The sequence below is a fragment of the Danaus plexippus genome (assembly GCF_018135715.1).
Source record: "Danaus plexippus chromosome 9 unlocalized genomic scaffold, MEX_DaPlex mxdp_26, whole genome shotgun sequence".
In the NCBI taxonomy this organism is placed as follows: domain Eukaryota; kingdom Metazoa; phylum Arthropoda; class Insecta; order Lepidoptera; family Nymphalidae; genus Danaus; species Danaus plexippus.
This window is the reverse complement of record NW_026869848.1, coordinates 323,840-339,485: the sequence shown is the minus strand read 5'-3', so window position 1 is coordinate 339,485 and position 15,646 is coordinate 323,840. Positions and strand designations below refer to the sequence as shown.

Genomic DNA, 15,646 nt, shown 5'->3' with positions numbered 1-15,646 from the left:
AACCAACTTCGTTCAAAATGCAGAGGCTGACGTTGCTCTGTAAGTTAGTTCAAATAGTGATGGGTACATTAAGGAGCTAGGAGGCAGTTTTCTGCCAATATTATATAGGTACTTTCAAAAAAAAATCACAGAAAGACGAAATGCAATGAAGATGCACCACTACTAGACTAGGGTATTGCAGTTTGCAAGTTCATTTCACTTAATACTAATCTTCAAAAGACACCTGTTAAAATTTAATGATATTCTATTCATTAGTTTGTGAATTATTGTGCTAAGAGTGAAGCTACTTTGGTTTATTTTCAAAACAATGGATCAAAAACAATTTCGTGCTTAATTTTACACTGCTTCTTGATGGGAAAAAATACCGTTCAAGGAAAACAATGGCTCGAAAAGTGTTATAGGGACTTCATCAGGAACAACAATAAAGTGTTGGTTAGTGCCTTCAAACGTGGTCGTAGAGACATCGATAATGCAGAACGCATTCGACGTCCAAATGAGGCGGTAACACCAGAAAATATAAAAAAATCCACAAAATCGTTTTGTTAATTTTTTTTATATTTTCTATATTGGAAAGTGATGTTGCGTGAGTTAGTTGACATCGTAAAGATATCAAAATAACGTGTTGGCTTTATATTGTATGAGCATTTGACTATGAGAAAGCTCTTTTCAAAGTGGGTGCCGCGTTTTTTTACGTCGATATGTTGACGATGGATAAAATATGGATCCATGACTTCACTCCAGAGTCAAAACGATCGTCATCTGAGTGGACAGAAACTGGTGAATTTCCTCCAAAGCTCCCAAAGGCACAACAATCGGTTAGGTAGGTTATGGCCTCGGTATTTTAAATGTGCGTGGCGTAATATTCATCGACTATCTTGAAAAGGAAATACCATTAACAGTGAATATTATTAGCGTTATTGGAGCGTTTCAAGGAAGAAATTGCAAAGAAACGACCGCATATTGCAAAGAAAAAAAATTGGTTCCAGCAAGACAATGCACCGTGTCACAAGTCAATCAAAACAATGGCAAAACTACATCAATTGAACTTCTTGCGCAATTTTTCCCTACACACGTTAAGTCCTGACTTACACAAGTAACAAGTGACGTGTGTGGCCGGCATTATATTTAAAAATATGAATTAAAATATTCTCTTAAAATTTATTTTGAAATTGCAACCAGTATGTAGAAAAAGATATAAAACTTTTTTATTTATATATTCTTAAGAATAATATATAACGTATTTCACTCTTACCTTCTATTTATTTCTGATTGTATATTCTGTGACTATAGTTTTGACGCTTTGCATGTTTGTAGTTTGACTTTTGACAAGACTATTTCACAATTCAGAGCTTGGAGGGAATTGTTTTTAATAATTCTTAATGTGATTTTAGTGAATTCATTTAATAAACTAAAGATTATATTATAATAAAAATGGCTCTTTATTGTGCAAGTATGTATTACACGCTTTATTTATTAGAAATGCAATACCCGATGATAAAAGTGCGTTGCAACACACCGGTTATTTGTCCACCTACAATTGTAGATCGTTTTAGTTGTTGACAAAGAAAAGTAATTGGAAATATTAATAAGTTCGTGTCTATAAATACCGTACATTTAAAAACTACGATGTATTAATGACTATGAATTTGAAATCCTTATTCCTAACCTAATTTCAGTATCTAATGAAGTGCCAGAGGTTCCCGTCGTCTCCCCTTCGTCAGGATCAGTCTTCGAAAAGAGAATAATAGAGAAGTATATTATTGAAAATGGGGTAGACCCTATTAGCGGTAAAGAGCTGAGAGTGGAAGACTTGATTGAAATAAAGAGTAAGTTGATGAAAATTACATACAAATATTGAAGGCACTGTTACCGGTTTTGAGTTTATTAAACTAGTATGTAAATATTTGCAAATGATAAATATTTATTTGGAGTTCAAGGGATATATGGGAGCTTAGGAATGATATTGAAAAGTCATATTCAGAACTATCATAAGCTGTAAGGGAGGATGCTTTACACTAGACATGATGAAGGGTGGATGATGTTAATCACCCCCGCAGTCCCTGCTCTGGTCCTAATCAAGTCTTACTTCATTCAGTATGTGCTCACTATACAAAAGTGATATGTAAATTTAATTGAAGGTTAAAACTGTAATATCTGAAAATATAATGCTTCTCATCATAACCTGTAGTGAGATAAGAAGTTACTTTATTGGAAATGCAAAACCTCATCTAGATATCAGTTTATCTTGTATTGAATATATTTGTATCAATAGCCTCCACCCTGCATTTCAGCTCCAGCCATAGTGAAACCTAAGCCCCCAAGTGCTACATCTATTCCCGCTACACTCAAGAGTATGCAGGACGAGTGGGATGCACTCATGCTGCACACCTTCACTCAGAGACAACAACTACAGACGGCCCGACAGGTGACACTCGTCTTCTCAGAATGAAGGAATCCCATGACAATACCTTATAATATACTATATACATTACCCATACATTATGGTTGTGGCTTTTGGACTATTATTTGTGGCTGTCAACAAATGTAGCTCGACTCCAATGAAATTTATAAATTATAATATTCAAAACAATGTACTCGAGCTAATTATTGTTGTTTGAGTAATATTTTGTTAGTAACAGACAAGTACATTAAAATCAAGTCAACCACGGCATTAATAAGTTTCTTAAAGTTAAAAAACTTCTTGTCATATTTAAAAATCATAATATCTTCAACAAGTGCTAATGTAACGTGGTGTCGTCCCAGGAGTTGAGTCACGCCCTGTACCAGCACGACGCCGCCTGCCGCGTCATCGCCCGCCTCACCAAGGAGGTGACGGCGGCCCGCGAGGCGCTCGCCACGCTCAAACCTCAGGCCGGCCTCGCCGCGCCGCAGCCGGCTAGTCAAGTATGTACTCTACATGCTACATACATCAGATCATTATTATAAGTTGCATGGTCCACAGCACAATTTAATTTTTTTCATTAATATAGTTGAAAGTATCTCTTTGGTCGGGGATCTGGAAACAGACACACTATTCGTTTGTCAATGTGATAATTAATTCCAACGATAATATAGTGTAATCTTCTTGTTCCAGGTGGAGGCTGCGGCGGCGGGCGCAGCGGCTGTGGGTATGTCTCCGGAGGTGGTGTCTCGTCTCCAGGACCGCGCCACCGCCCTCACACAGGAACGCAAGCGCCGCGGCCGCACGGTTCCTGAGGGACTCGTCGGACCCGACACCATACGGTCCTTCGTCACGCTCGCCTCACATCCCGTTAGTGCTATATAAATAAATAGCCAGAAATCTTTATAGAGAAGAAGTGAAAGGCATGTCTGTTGTTCTCATGTAGGGTCTCCACTCGGCGAGCGTGCCCGGGATCCTGGCCCTGGACATCAACCCGTCAGACCACAGCCGCATACTGACGGGAGGCAACGACCGCAACGCCACCGTCTTCAACAAGGACACGGAGCAGGTGGTGGCCATCCTCAAGGGACACACCAAGAAGGTGACGCGCGTCATCTACCACCCCGACGAGGACACCGTCATCACCGCCTCGCCCGACCACACCATCCGAGTGTGGAACGTGCCCACGTGAGACTCATACATACATATAACATTGCTTGAATTCACAACACGTACTGTCAAGGATCAGTTGATAAAGAAATACAATTTCTAAAGTTCCGAGTTGTCAAGTTATAGTATAAGTCGTCGTAATATGGACGTCTCCCCAGGTCGCAGACGACGGTGCTGCTGCGGTCTCACGAGGGTCCAGTCACAGGCCTGTCTCTTCACCCCACCGGGGACTATGTGCTGTCCACCTCCACCGACCAGCACTGGGCCTTCTCCGACATACGCACTGGCCAGCTGCTCACTAAGGTGAGGGCGACGGTGTGTACTAAATTTAAACCCTATTGAAAGTTACCTAATATACTGTCCTACGCGCGAAGGTGAGCGACGCGTCCGGAGTGAGCCTCACGACGGCGCAGTTCCACCCCGACGGTCTGATCTTCGGCACCGGCACGGAGAACTCGCAGGTGAAGATCTGGGACCTCAAGGAGCAGAGCAACGTGGCCAACTTCCCTGGGCACGTGGGACCCGTCACATCCATCTCCTTCTCCGAGAACGGCTACTACCTGGCCACGGCGGCCGAGGACGCGTGCGTCAAGCTGTGGGACCTGCGCAAGCTGAAGAACTTCAAGAGCATCCAGCTGGACGAGGGCTACGTGATCCGCGAGCTGCGCTTCGACCAGAGCGGCACGTACCTGGGCGTGGCGGGCTCGGACGTGCGCGTGTTCCTGTGCCGCCAGTGGCAGGAGCTGCGCGTGCTGGCCGACCACACGGCCGCCGCCACCGGCCTGCGCTTCGGCCGCGACGCCGCCTACCTCGCCTCCACCTCCATGGACCGCACGCTCAAGATATACGGCCTGCAGTGATGCTCGCGTCTCTCGGACGGATTCTTTCATTCATAGCATAGAGTTTTTGTTTGTCTCCCCGGACGGCGTCCCCCCACGCCCTGAGTGACGCACATCTCGTGTAGGTCATGGCGCACATTGACACCGGACAAGTGATTTGTCTAAACATGTAATTTCTCTAATTAAACTAGTGTTTGATTGAATTAAAAAAAACGATCCTCGTTACAATGACATATTTACCATGTTCTGTATATTTTTTCAATAAATATAAAAAAAAAATACATAAAATATTATTATTTTCTACGAGATCTCGGATTAATTTTTGCTGAATTTGAATATTTGGAAGTTAGTTATACAGGTCTAGAGTCTAGACTAACAAGTTGTGAGGTTCACGACAGGGTAGTGTTGTGTGGACTCAGAGCAATACATCACTGGAGCTGGTCGGCGGCCTATAAGTGGGTGTAAGGAGGGAGACGTCCTGGTGGATGGAGAGGATCTGCCATGGCGTATTTCTGTCATAAAACACTGGAGACAATATCTTGGGAGATTTTTATATAAACATTTTACTTGTCACCCTTTTAAGTCCTCGCAGGTCCAGGGTCAGGACGCGCTTCTGCTGCCTTCGAGTTTATTTGCACTGTAGTAATATATGACTGCGTCAGGTTCCACTGCTCAATTTTATCATGTACCTGATTTAAATTTTCTTGTGGGTTTCTCAGGCTCCACTTCAGTATTAATGTAACTTTTAGCCTTGGATGTCTAGGTGGCGTATGTAGGCGATATCGATTATGTGGAAAATTTGTCCTAAAATAAAGGTGAGAGTTATACGAGTGTGTTCGGATGAACACACAATATATTAAACTGATGACACTCCAGGCTGCAGGTCTCGCTTTCAATGAACTTTTTACAACAAAACCTTCATTAAAGTCTAGGGCTTCATAATATCGTTTGTAAGGACTCGATCAGTTCAACCTCACATACAGGACATGACATGAGGCCTATAGTTTACGGAATATGTTTAGTGATCGGTCTCTAGTTGTATTGTAGCAAGTAATTGTCTTATAGTGACTCCCTGTACTGTTTCCAATATTTTTCAATTCCATACTAGATACAACATATTACTTACTTTATCTCATTTAGACCAATGATGTCCGAAGATACATAGTGCCTACTATGGCCAGGCGACTAAATCTTTCTCTATATTATTATTTCTCGACATTTTTACTATTCTGTGTGTTTTAGTAAGATTTATGATGTATTCTATTCTTTGAATTTTTGTCCTTATCTTAGAGTTTTCGCCCGTTTCAAATGTGTTTATTACAAAAACTATGTTAACTAGACCGATGACAAAATAAATGATATTTAAAAGATATTAAGACGTAGACAGCTAAACAATAGCTATTCCTACTTACTTAAACACTCAAAGGCTGAATTTAAAGACTTTTAAAAACTGAAAACAGGTACAAAACAGTTTCTATCACCACATAGGAATTTATCGGTTTCTCCTTACATTAATTCTTTTATTCATATCAAAAACACAAAGTAAATCAAATTGTGTCACAGTAAAATAGTTCTCTGTCCATTTAAAATAAGACGTAACCAAAGTTGTGTCCATAAACAGTGATAGTAAAGTAATTATTTGCCGCAAGATGTCTTGAAAACAAATTGTTCCATAACTGGAAACTGAGACCAACAGGGTAAAGCTCCGCGGGACCGTTTCCTACACATCATATATGCTAAAAAGCTTTGCTTACCATACCCATACAACGACTAAACCTACGTTGTTTAATTTTTACTTACATACTTTTAACCATACATTACGGAATACGAATGTTTACAACCATATTTAATAAGTCATTTGATTAACGATTTGGTAAAATTGTTAAAAATGCCATCTATCAACTTCAAAACTAACATCTTCGACCGGCCGTTGCTAGCGGCTAGCGCCGCCTCCCAGCCAGAGCGGCCGTATGCACAACCACTCGGTGCTCAATGATCTCAAGGACGATCTACAAATCCCGTGTTGTATGCCGGAAACATTTGGATGTGTGTCCAAAAACTATGCATGTGTTAGTGTTCGAGAAACCCTGCTTCCTTAACCCTACTCGTTTAAAACGTCATAGAAAATGAGTGATTGTCAAAATAAATTTTATAAGGGACTTTTTAATGTCAGTATACCGTTCAAATATATTATATTATTATTGTCTTTCTAAGCGCTCGTGAATAAGTTTTAGTTAGCTGATTAGTGGATTTATCAACAAATTATGGAAAATTATAGCTGTGAGCCTTGTACCGGTAAATGGTAACGTGTATTTAAGGAAATGAATTGATGAGTTTTCGTTTGATGACAAAATTAAAATTATTACAAAGGAGAGGTGTGTGGCCAGTTTAGATTTAACTAAAAAAAGCTAATGTTACTCGTTTTAATAAAAGTATTATGATTGCTATAATTAGCTAGCAAGTTGTGTTCATATAAATAAGTTACTTTGTTTTCCTTGTTTGTTTTCAAATTATAATAAGAATGTTTGAATCTCCACTGGATATTCCGATTTAAATAATTCTCATAAAACGGTCATGAACAACTCTTAATCGTTTTAAGGCGGTACTTTCGTGCCTCAGAGGTTTTTTATAGATTTAGAAATTATATAGATGTTAGTTCTGATCTAAATCCTGTAACATATATAAAATTCCTCTAAAACATTGGAAATATTATCTATGTTTTAGAGGAATTTTACTATATATATAGAGCTTATTAAAACAAAACACTCGCGTCGTATGTTTAGTGTTCAGCTCCGGTACTTAATCTTATTCTCTCAAAGCTTTTGTACGAGAGTCTGAGACCAAACGTTTTCTTAGTACAGTTGGACCAGTAGCTAGCAAACACCAGATGATCATCATCCTGGCCGTGTGGTTGACCTCATTGAAAATTGGTAATTTTTTCTTCAATCACATATTCTGCTTACTCTACCCCAAATCTCTGTGTACGCCCCTGCCGCGGGCGACATTTTATTTGAATAATAAATACTTAATTTTGTCATTCAATGCAAATCAAAAATATAATCTGAATAGGTGTTATGGATCATATTTAATATCATTTTGCAATTTGAGTAATAAAAATATATTATGATCTTTATTTATGATCTGTCAAAGATTTAAAGAAACTGTCAAATGTCAAAAAAAAATAGAGTTCATAAAGCTGATTACATCTACACGACACTGGCAGAATATGCTGTGCACGTCTTTGCACGGATGAAGGCCTTATTATATAAAAAGCTGATTATAGTTTCAGGTGTTTTTGATAAATGATAAACATTCAAAGAAACCAGAGTAACAGCGCGAGGTCAGCCTCTGCTCCAGGAGTGCGCCGGGCTGTTTGACGCCAGAACAATAAACTAAATAAATGAGATCCAAGCGTCCGTTTGTATTTTCAAATTAACATCTTTTCATCAAACCTATATTCGTATTTACTTTATACACATCTATATCGAAAATGAGTATTTTCAGAATGTTTGTCCGTCTGTTACATCAGGTCTGGATCGGCCGGAGCACTGTCGGCCGGGGTGTCGCTCGCAGGTAGGTAATATGATAAGCAGTATCTTATGCTAGTTTCTAACCGACTTCAAAGAGGGAGGAGTTCTCAACTGTTGACTTCACCGTGTTGTAACCGCTTGGAGTACGGATGTTGTTCGAGATAGTTTCACTTTTGTTTTTCAATGTTCAGCGTTACAGTAATGTGTAAAATGGCTGAAGCCAGTATTCATACTTTGCAAATACAGGTAGATACGTCAATGTTGACTTAACCAACTTACAATGTTTCAGTCTTATAGTGTATTATAATTAGTGCGGCTCATTTTAATAAGTTTATTGCACGCTATTTGAATTATTAAAGTCTATAGGTTAAGGATGGGGTAAGGAGTAGTAGTTCCGTCTCGCTCACTCGTTACGGCGAGGGAGTGAGAGGGAAGGAGCAGGTTCAATAAACACGACACGACCTTTCATAGCATTTAATAATTTACATAAAACTTGAAGATTATTTACATACTCTTATGATACAGGAATATTGTTAGAGAACTACCGACAGACAACGAGGACGATAAAACTATAGAAGGGGAGGCGTCCGAGCCGCGACCGGCGGCCACCGACCTGAGGCCAACCCATCCGACATGCATGTGTGTATCGGGATGTCGGGGGTCGAGTCTCACCGGCCACTGTCCCGAGACCTCGCCGCTGGTGTCCGTCGCGTCAGGGGACGCGGACAGTTCGGTCTCATTCACGAACATCACGAGACGGTGAATGAAATGCCGGACTGTGTTTAGTGCGATGCGAGCTAGTGGCGAGGTCACAGGGCAGAGGTCGGGTTGCCGCTACTCTGAGCGCACCTCACGCTAGACTTACTCGTTACTTCACGTTAATTTTCTGTAGATCTAACCTATAGTACCTATGTTATACAAGATTTCACATCACGGATGGCCCGTGAGGTCGTGGGTCGTGGACCTACCGCCGCCGGTCGTGTCCGTGTGTGTAGCGTTAAAGCACTTATCTCTAGTCTCCTCACCTATTATCTCCGGCCCTAAACATCGCCACTCACAATTTATAATAACTACTACAGACCCCTGACTCCGCCCGCCGGCATCCGTTCCTTAATCTACTGTATACGTGTCCGCGGACTGTGAGGAATGTTTCTTTAAACGGGACAAAATTTTGTCGTAAAAAAATATATCTATAATATTAATCTGTTTTATAAACAAGGAGGCTGCGCGAGATCGGCTGTAATACAAGAACAAAACTATACCACTGGTTGATGGCCGCTCCTCTGGGAACCTTACGGGAAACATAGCTATCAAGCGACGAGACACGGGTGTGTGAGTGTGTGTCTGTGTGTGTGATGACGTCACCGCAGAGCCGCCAGCAGCGCCGGCGTGGATGGTCCGTCTATGGATGATCGGTCCAAGAGGAGGGGTGTGCGGGGTGTGAGGGTGCGGGGGGCGGGGCGCGCGCTGGTCGGCGGAGGTCACGCGAATATCAGCCACAGCACGAACAGGATCGCCACCCACAGGAAGATCTTGGACAGGAACTGCTCCTCCTCGTACTGAGCTGTGCCGCGCGGCGCTGGGGACACACGGACACGGCACATTACACGGAGACCGACGCCTATACCTTATATATAATAATAAGTTAACCTGAAGCGTCGGTTTATAATTTCAAATTAACTGAAACGCGTGTGTCACTTTATGCGACACCGACATCGCAAATGTATTATTTTAAATGTTTGTTTAGTTGATCTCTGGAACGGCTGAACCGTTTTATGCGAGACTTTCACTCCCGGGTAATCATTACACAGCCATTAGAAGTAACTTAGGCTAGAACTTAGTCGGGAAGAGATTATCTAAGGAAGTGTACATTATGGACAAGTTTCCGAACGCGGAGAGACCTTGACGCCTTGACTCGCACGACGAGGACTCCGGGAACGATAGTTTATTAATATTCAATCTATGTAAGTATCATTTAGTTATCCTCGTCCTTCGAGGTTCTCGACATTATATCAGCTATAAGAGACATCGTGGTCAGATCTGTTCACGGAGTTTAGTTGCCCTTATCACAAGTGTGCATGTCACACTGCACACGGAGCGTTACCAGTATTTAATACATAAATATTCGCTAGATATAATGGTAAGTTATACATGGAATTAACTAGTAGCGTTATATATATAACCTGAATACTTATATTTTATAACGAGACTCGACTCTGTATCAACAGACGGCATTCGACGCTCAATCAACTTTCAGTCCGCGGTCCGGCCTTGTGTAGTTTTATGACAAACATTAATGTTCTGTTCTACACAAGCTGATGCCCGCGACTCCGTCCGCCTTTGTTATATTAACAAGCATCACGCGCAGCATCACACGTCGCTGATGACATGTGTATTGAAACCGTTTCTTTAAACTTTACTGAAACGCAGATCGTGTCAAACACCAAGTGTCTAAGTGTCTGTACTGTATTTGCCTCACAGGTATCGTTTCCAACCGTCATCGAGGACGTGGCGAGATCACCTTCTCGCTTTTGACCACTATTTATATGAATGTGTTTAAATAAAATTTCAGCAGCCACGGCCTGACGACTGAGAAATAAGATTGACCACAACCATTTTGAGATATTCAGATTCCTTGACATGTCCTTAAACCCACACATTGTAAGATATTGTTGTCAAATAATGAGATCTAAGACTATTATTTTTCGGATCACTATGCGTATTTTATTATTTTTAAAAACTACATACTTTGCAGCAACCGTCATCACGGGCAGGCGAGATGTGAATGTCACATAAAATACGCGTAGTAATGCCAAAAATATTAATTTCATTTCAATGTTGTCGTATATATCCTGGTAGCGTGCTGTAGTCCGCGAGGTTTACGCTGAGATTTGCAGTTGTGTGAGTGAAAGTAACAGTAGCGTCAGACAAAAAACTTTCATAATTAAAAATATAATAAGCAAAGCTTGTGGAAGGCGAGCTGTGAATATAATGTGAAGAAAAATAGACTAACTTATATTTTGATGTCATTAATGTCTTTAAAATAAGTATTTAAATTACACAAAATTCCTTTTACTCGGTTATTAAAAGGTTTAAGTGCGCTTCGGTTATTTGTGTTAGAATTCATTTCAGGAATGAATAGAACACAAAAACTGAATATTATGTACCAAGTGACGTCACGCTGCTACCGGTGCTGAGGGCGAGGTGCGGAAGGTGCGGGGCGGAGTGAGAGCAGCGTGAACCGGTGCAAACCTAGACAAACACGTGGCGCGGACAAGGTGACATCACACCTACACTCACACAAATGCAAGGCTCAGCTTACACCTCACGCACTATACGACGATGTCTCTCCTCATCATAGTAATCACTCAACGGCATACTCTCCCAGCACAAGACACGAGGGTCCGACCTCGTCATCTCGCACGACATATTTCTGTCCTTCGTTGAATGTCACCTTTGAACGCTTAACATGAGAACCAGTAGGCATCCTCAGCCAAGGTGTGTAAGGACACTGCCTACAGAGCGTTCGCAGTTTTTCATTCATAAAACTTCGCACCTTACAGTAATAACGTGCCTTTGAACGAGAGACGTGGAAATTTATTTTCTAAGACTCTCGTTTAAAAAGAAGACATATTCCTACACTCTTCGAGCCAGTGCAATTATTATTATTTAAATAAAAATGAAATATCAATTATTTTTAGTTTTTTCTTGAAAAGGAACGCTTCCATAGTTGAATTATTAAACAAACGGGTATTATACACATACCACGATGAGGTTTAAGTTTTAACGAATTTCTCGTATTTAAATAAATTGTAAACTTTAATGAATTCCGTCAAAGTGACTGTGATCCGTTAAAGTCTTATCTCGTGATACCAGAGCTCTGAGCGTCGAGGAGAGACGTGACGCCCGTGACGATAATATTACATGTCAGTGCGAGCGGCCGTTTTGTTCTTAAAGGAGATCGTTACAACACGATGTATTGAATACACTTCCTTGTAATATACTGTCCGAGTTATATTTTCAAACTTACAAGAAACAACATCGATGACATCTCTGTCGGCTGTAACTTGTCCGTCACTATAAAAAACTAATTGAAAATATGCTTTTCATGAATTTAGTATTTAAACAGACAGACACGACATGGACCTTCTTTAGGCCTGATTGAATCTAAGTAAGGGATGTCTCTCACCGGCGCTGGGCCTCGGGTCCCCGAAGTTGAATGTGGAGGTGAAGGGGAAAACGCCGATGCCGAAGGACATGTGGAAGCCTTCGCCGAACCCGAAGCCCGGGAAGCCGCTGCTGGTCTCCGGCTCCGTGCGCTGGCCGGCCGGCCGGGGGGGCACCTGGCCACACGAACATATTCATGATATCCTCGATGTATGAAGAAAATATAGGAAAGTGCTAGGCGTTGTCTTACCGCAATACCGTGACTGGATTTTAGTGAAAAGAGTTTTTATAATAAAAGTGATTACTTTTTTTCATTATTTTAAATTATATGACAGTAAAAAAATATTTTTAAAGCACCGAAGATGCGTCTCCACTCTCTAGTTGGCGCCAGTAGTTTAGTGTGTGTGACGTCACAACGTACGTTCCTACCTGTGTTGTTCATAGCTGACACACGATTTGGGACTGTAGTGAATATGAGATATAATGTTATTGGAGTCAATATATGGAAAAATATATGACAAAAGTTTGAAAGAAATACTGCTGCTAAGTTTTTTATATAAATAGAGTAATCATTCATTATTTTTGTAATAAACTGGATGAATAGAATACCATAAATAATTTTTTTGCTAAACTCCAAATCAATATCTCAAGCAAGAAGTAGCACTGAAAATATATATATTTAAAGAAATAAATCATAAATCCGTGTACCACTGTTGAGTGCTCTTTGTATCGTTTTGGTATTTAGACTTTAAGACGCACTAGTTAATAAAGTGATACATGAACAAGGTTGCCAGTAGCGTGCAACTCGTGTTATGTCAATTGATTCGGCTTTTATAATTATCATACGTTTTAAATAAGAAGAGAAGGTGTGACATATAAGAAAGACTGAACCGACGGATTCACAACTTTACATGAACTTGTAGTAACAACGCGCCTTTAGAATTGAACCCTATAAATACATTGCTTCGATTTAAAATAATAAATCATTATCCAACGAACTAAACCTCACTTAAATTACGCATTACTACAATAGTTGTTTTATGTCCCTTGTTGTTGACAAAATTCACTGGGAATTTAAAAAACTTAACATTGTTTAACATTACGTATTGTGTAAAACTGTGGGTCGCGTAGTGTCTGTGAGACACTTAAACATTATGACGTCACACACCACACGACAAACACTGAGGCGATCAGAATCAAGTGACATTAAATACGTACATTATTTAAAATTGCTTTATTTTAATTTTTTTCCATCAGTTATCAATATTATTTACAATAAATATGGAATATGTATAAAAAATTATATTATGAAGTAACATTTTTCAATAACCCGATTGCTATAGATTTTTTTTTTACCTACAGATAATTTTGATAGTACTTTTTCTTGAAACTCTGCTTTTCTTGGTTTATATATAGTGTCCTTGAAGCAATCTATTATCAGACAATTAAACAGTTGTTTTGTACAAATAAATAAAAGAATAACAAGTTATACACAGACAGATTGTAAATTAGGACTTAAAAACATGTTACCAACCGTAAAGTATCGAAAAATACTTACAGCATACATTCACAGAACTTGACGTAAAACTTATAAATGAAGAAGTTTCAAAACAACCAACAGGTGACATCTTATATGACTTCGATTTAAATTAAGTGTTTTTTATCCTCAAATGTGTCGTGTCTGTTACGACGAAAATAAAAAAAAAAGTCTGCATAATGTTATGCAGATTTCATGGACAATTTACAATGCTAATGAAGTGTCAATTTTTAATGTACGCGATAAACACAATGTATTATTGAATATTTAACTTGTGTTTTCATTGTTTGAGCAATACGAAACGGTTTTAACTTGAAAATTAAACGTCACATTCCGATTGCCGCCTGAAATGTTATTTATCATAATTGTATAGTGACATAAGAATATAGTTGTCAAAATGGCGGACAAACATCCACTATCGGAATGCGTCATTAGTGACGTTAAATAAGGCCTACACTCATCTACAACAATATGGCAGATTGAGAGCTATGTACAATATCATTTTATAATTAAAATGGATAATAGGCTATACAAAATTTGACTGAATAGATTGTGGCAAATATACAGCATTTAATTATATTTGTATACACAATAGGTTTTCGTAAAGTTCAAAACTGTTCCCAAAGCAATGGACTTGTTCAAGAGACAAAACTTCTCAGCATTCCATGATACTTGTTTAGTTTTTTATTGGTGTCATTGCTCCAAACATACACACAATGCTCGAGAACCCAACAGCACATTATCATCAATGTATTTAAAGCAAGGAAGTAACAGAAATATCCTTAAAGTTATGTATATTAAGTGAATTTTAAATGGATGTATGTTTGAGAGAAGAATACCCAGAACTTACTTAACACCAACTTTGTTTTAGCTTTTTACACTGACAAATACACAAGTTACATAAATGTAAAGTTTTACTTGTTGTGTAAAATAAGTGTGAAAAAGGAACATAGCAAGAAGAGGTCAGGACGGTGTGAAAAGTTAATAACAATTAATAGACAAGATTGAAGCGGTGTCTGAAACAACATCTGCCTAAACATAGAGAGTTCCATTCACATGCAAAATGGGAAATAACTCCAAAACATTTTTTAACACAAAAAATATCCAACACATATCATTATTATCAAAATGTTATGGACATTCAAACGAATTAGTTGAAGAAATTCAAGCATATACCTTTTGCATTCCAATAAGTAGGAGCATAGAGGTTGATTTTTAAAACTTACTTATTTCACAAGTAACACTATTCATTGGAGCACTGACCTTATTTCTGGGATCCTCTTGTTTAGTGTTGCCTCGACCATACAGTGGAATAACCTTCTCTCTACTAATAGCTGCCTTGCATACTGGACAAACTTGTCTACTTGGCCTCGTTTCCAGCCACTGGTGCAAGCATGGCCAACTAAAATAAATAAAGATGCCCAATTTATATCATACTTTTCAAGTATTGACTGAACAAATATTACATCAGCATTACATTTTTTAGAGATCATTTAGATATAACAAATTGGGATAATGTGTATTGTAGGCTGAATAATACTAAAATTATTACCAGAATAGATGTCCACACATACTGACGACTGCATCTCGTGCTGTATCAAGGCAGATGTTGCATTCTAACATCCTCTCGTCTCGTTTGTCCTCTTCTCCACCAGCGTCTCCGCCGGGAGCGGAGGCGCTAGCTTTGGCTTCACTCGTTTCGGCCATTCTTTTATCCGATAAATAACACTTTTTGATATTACGTCACAAAAACATCTTTTTCACTTTTTGCGAGCACTTCACTTCGTAACTTTAACTGTGATTTCAATAACTTGTCACTTGAGAATAACTTATTAATCAAATAATTTAGAACGTTTGAAAGACAGATATATAAATAACTAAGTGGTATTAATGTAGTAAAATCTATTCACAATGAATGTCTCCAAACTCAGATTGCTATTTTAATTGTGATTTGTGATTAAAATTGTGTGACCTGTCAATTTCATTTGGGTACCATAAAGTA

The 15,646-nt window shown here is 39.3% G+C and overlaps 2 protein-coding genes across 2 annotated transcripts; one reads left to right on the top strand and one right to left on the bottom strand.

Annotated features, from left to right (window-relative positions):
• Positions 1-1,294: 1,294 nt before the first annotated feature.
• On the top strand, positions 1,295-4,690 carry LOC116767560 (pre-mRNA-processing factor 19). Its single transcript, XM_061527487.1, has 8 exons — positions 1,295-1,450; positions 1,677-1,826; positions 2,292-2,425; positions 2,764-2,904; positions 3,095-3,271; positions 3,348-3,589; positions 3,730-3,874; positions 3,946-4,690. The coding sequence occupies exons 1-8, from the start codon at positions 1,432-1,434 to the stop codon at positions 4,429-4,431; spliced, it is 1,494 nt and encodes a 497-aa protein (XP_061383471.1). The 5' UTR covers positions 1,295-1,431; the 3' UTR covers positions 4,432-4,690.
• A 3,709-nt stretch (positions 4,691-8,399) lies between these two features.
• LOC116767554 (E3 ubiquitin-protein ligase RNF185-like) lies at positions 8,400-15,592 on the bottom strand. Its single transcript, XM_032657928.2, has 4 exons — positions 15,197-15,592; positions 14,908-15,046; positions 12,130-12,283; positions 8,400-9,519 (listed from the first exon to the last, which is right to left on the bottom strand). Exons 1-4 carry the CDS (start codon positions 15,349-15,351, stop codon positions 9,422-9,424), a joined length of 546 nt encoding a protein of 181 aa, XP_032513819.1. The 5' UTR covers positions 15,352-15,592; the 3' UTR covers positions 8,400-9,421.
• Positions 15,593-15,646: the final 54 nt, after the last annotated feature.

Coding starts and splice junctions, on each gene's coding strand:
- LOC116767554 (XM_032657928.2), bottom strand. CDS start 15,351: ATGGCCGAAACGAGTGAAGCCAAAGCTAGCGCCTCCGCTCCCGGCGGA. Junction 15,047..15,196: donor ATGTGTGGACATCTATTCTG/GTAATAATTTTA, acceptor TATTTATTTTAG/TTGGCCATGCTTGCACCAGT. Junction 9,520..12,129: donor GGACCCGAGGCCCAGCGCCG/GTGAGAGACATC, acceptor GTGTGTCCCCAG/CGCCGCGCGGCACAGCTCAG.
- LOC116767560 (XM_061527487.1), top strand. Junction 1,827..2,291: donor AGACTTGATTGAAATAAAGA/GTAAGTTGATGA, acceptor CCTGCATTTCAG/CTCCAGCCATAGTGAAACCT. Junction 2,426..2,763: donor AACTACAGACGGCCCGACAG/GTGACACTCGTC, acceptor GTGTCGTCCCAG/GAGTTGAGTCACGCCCTGTA.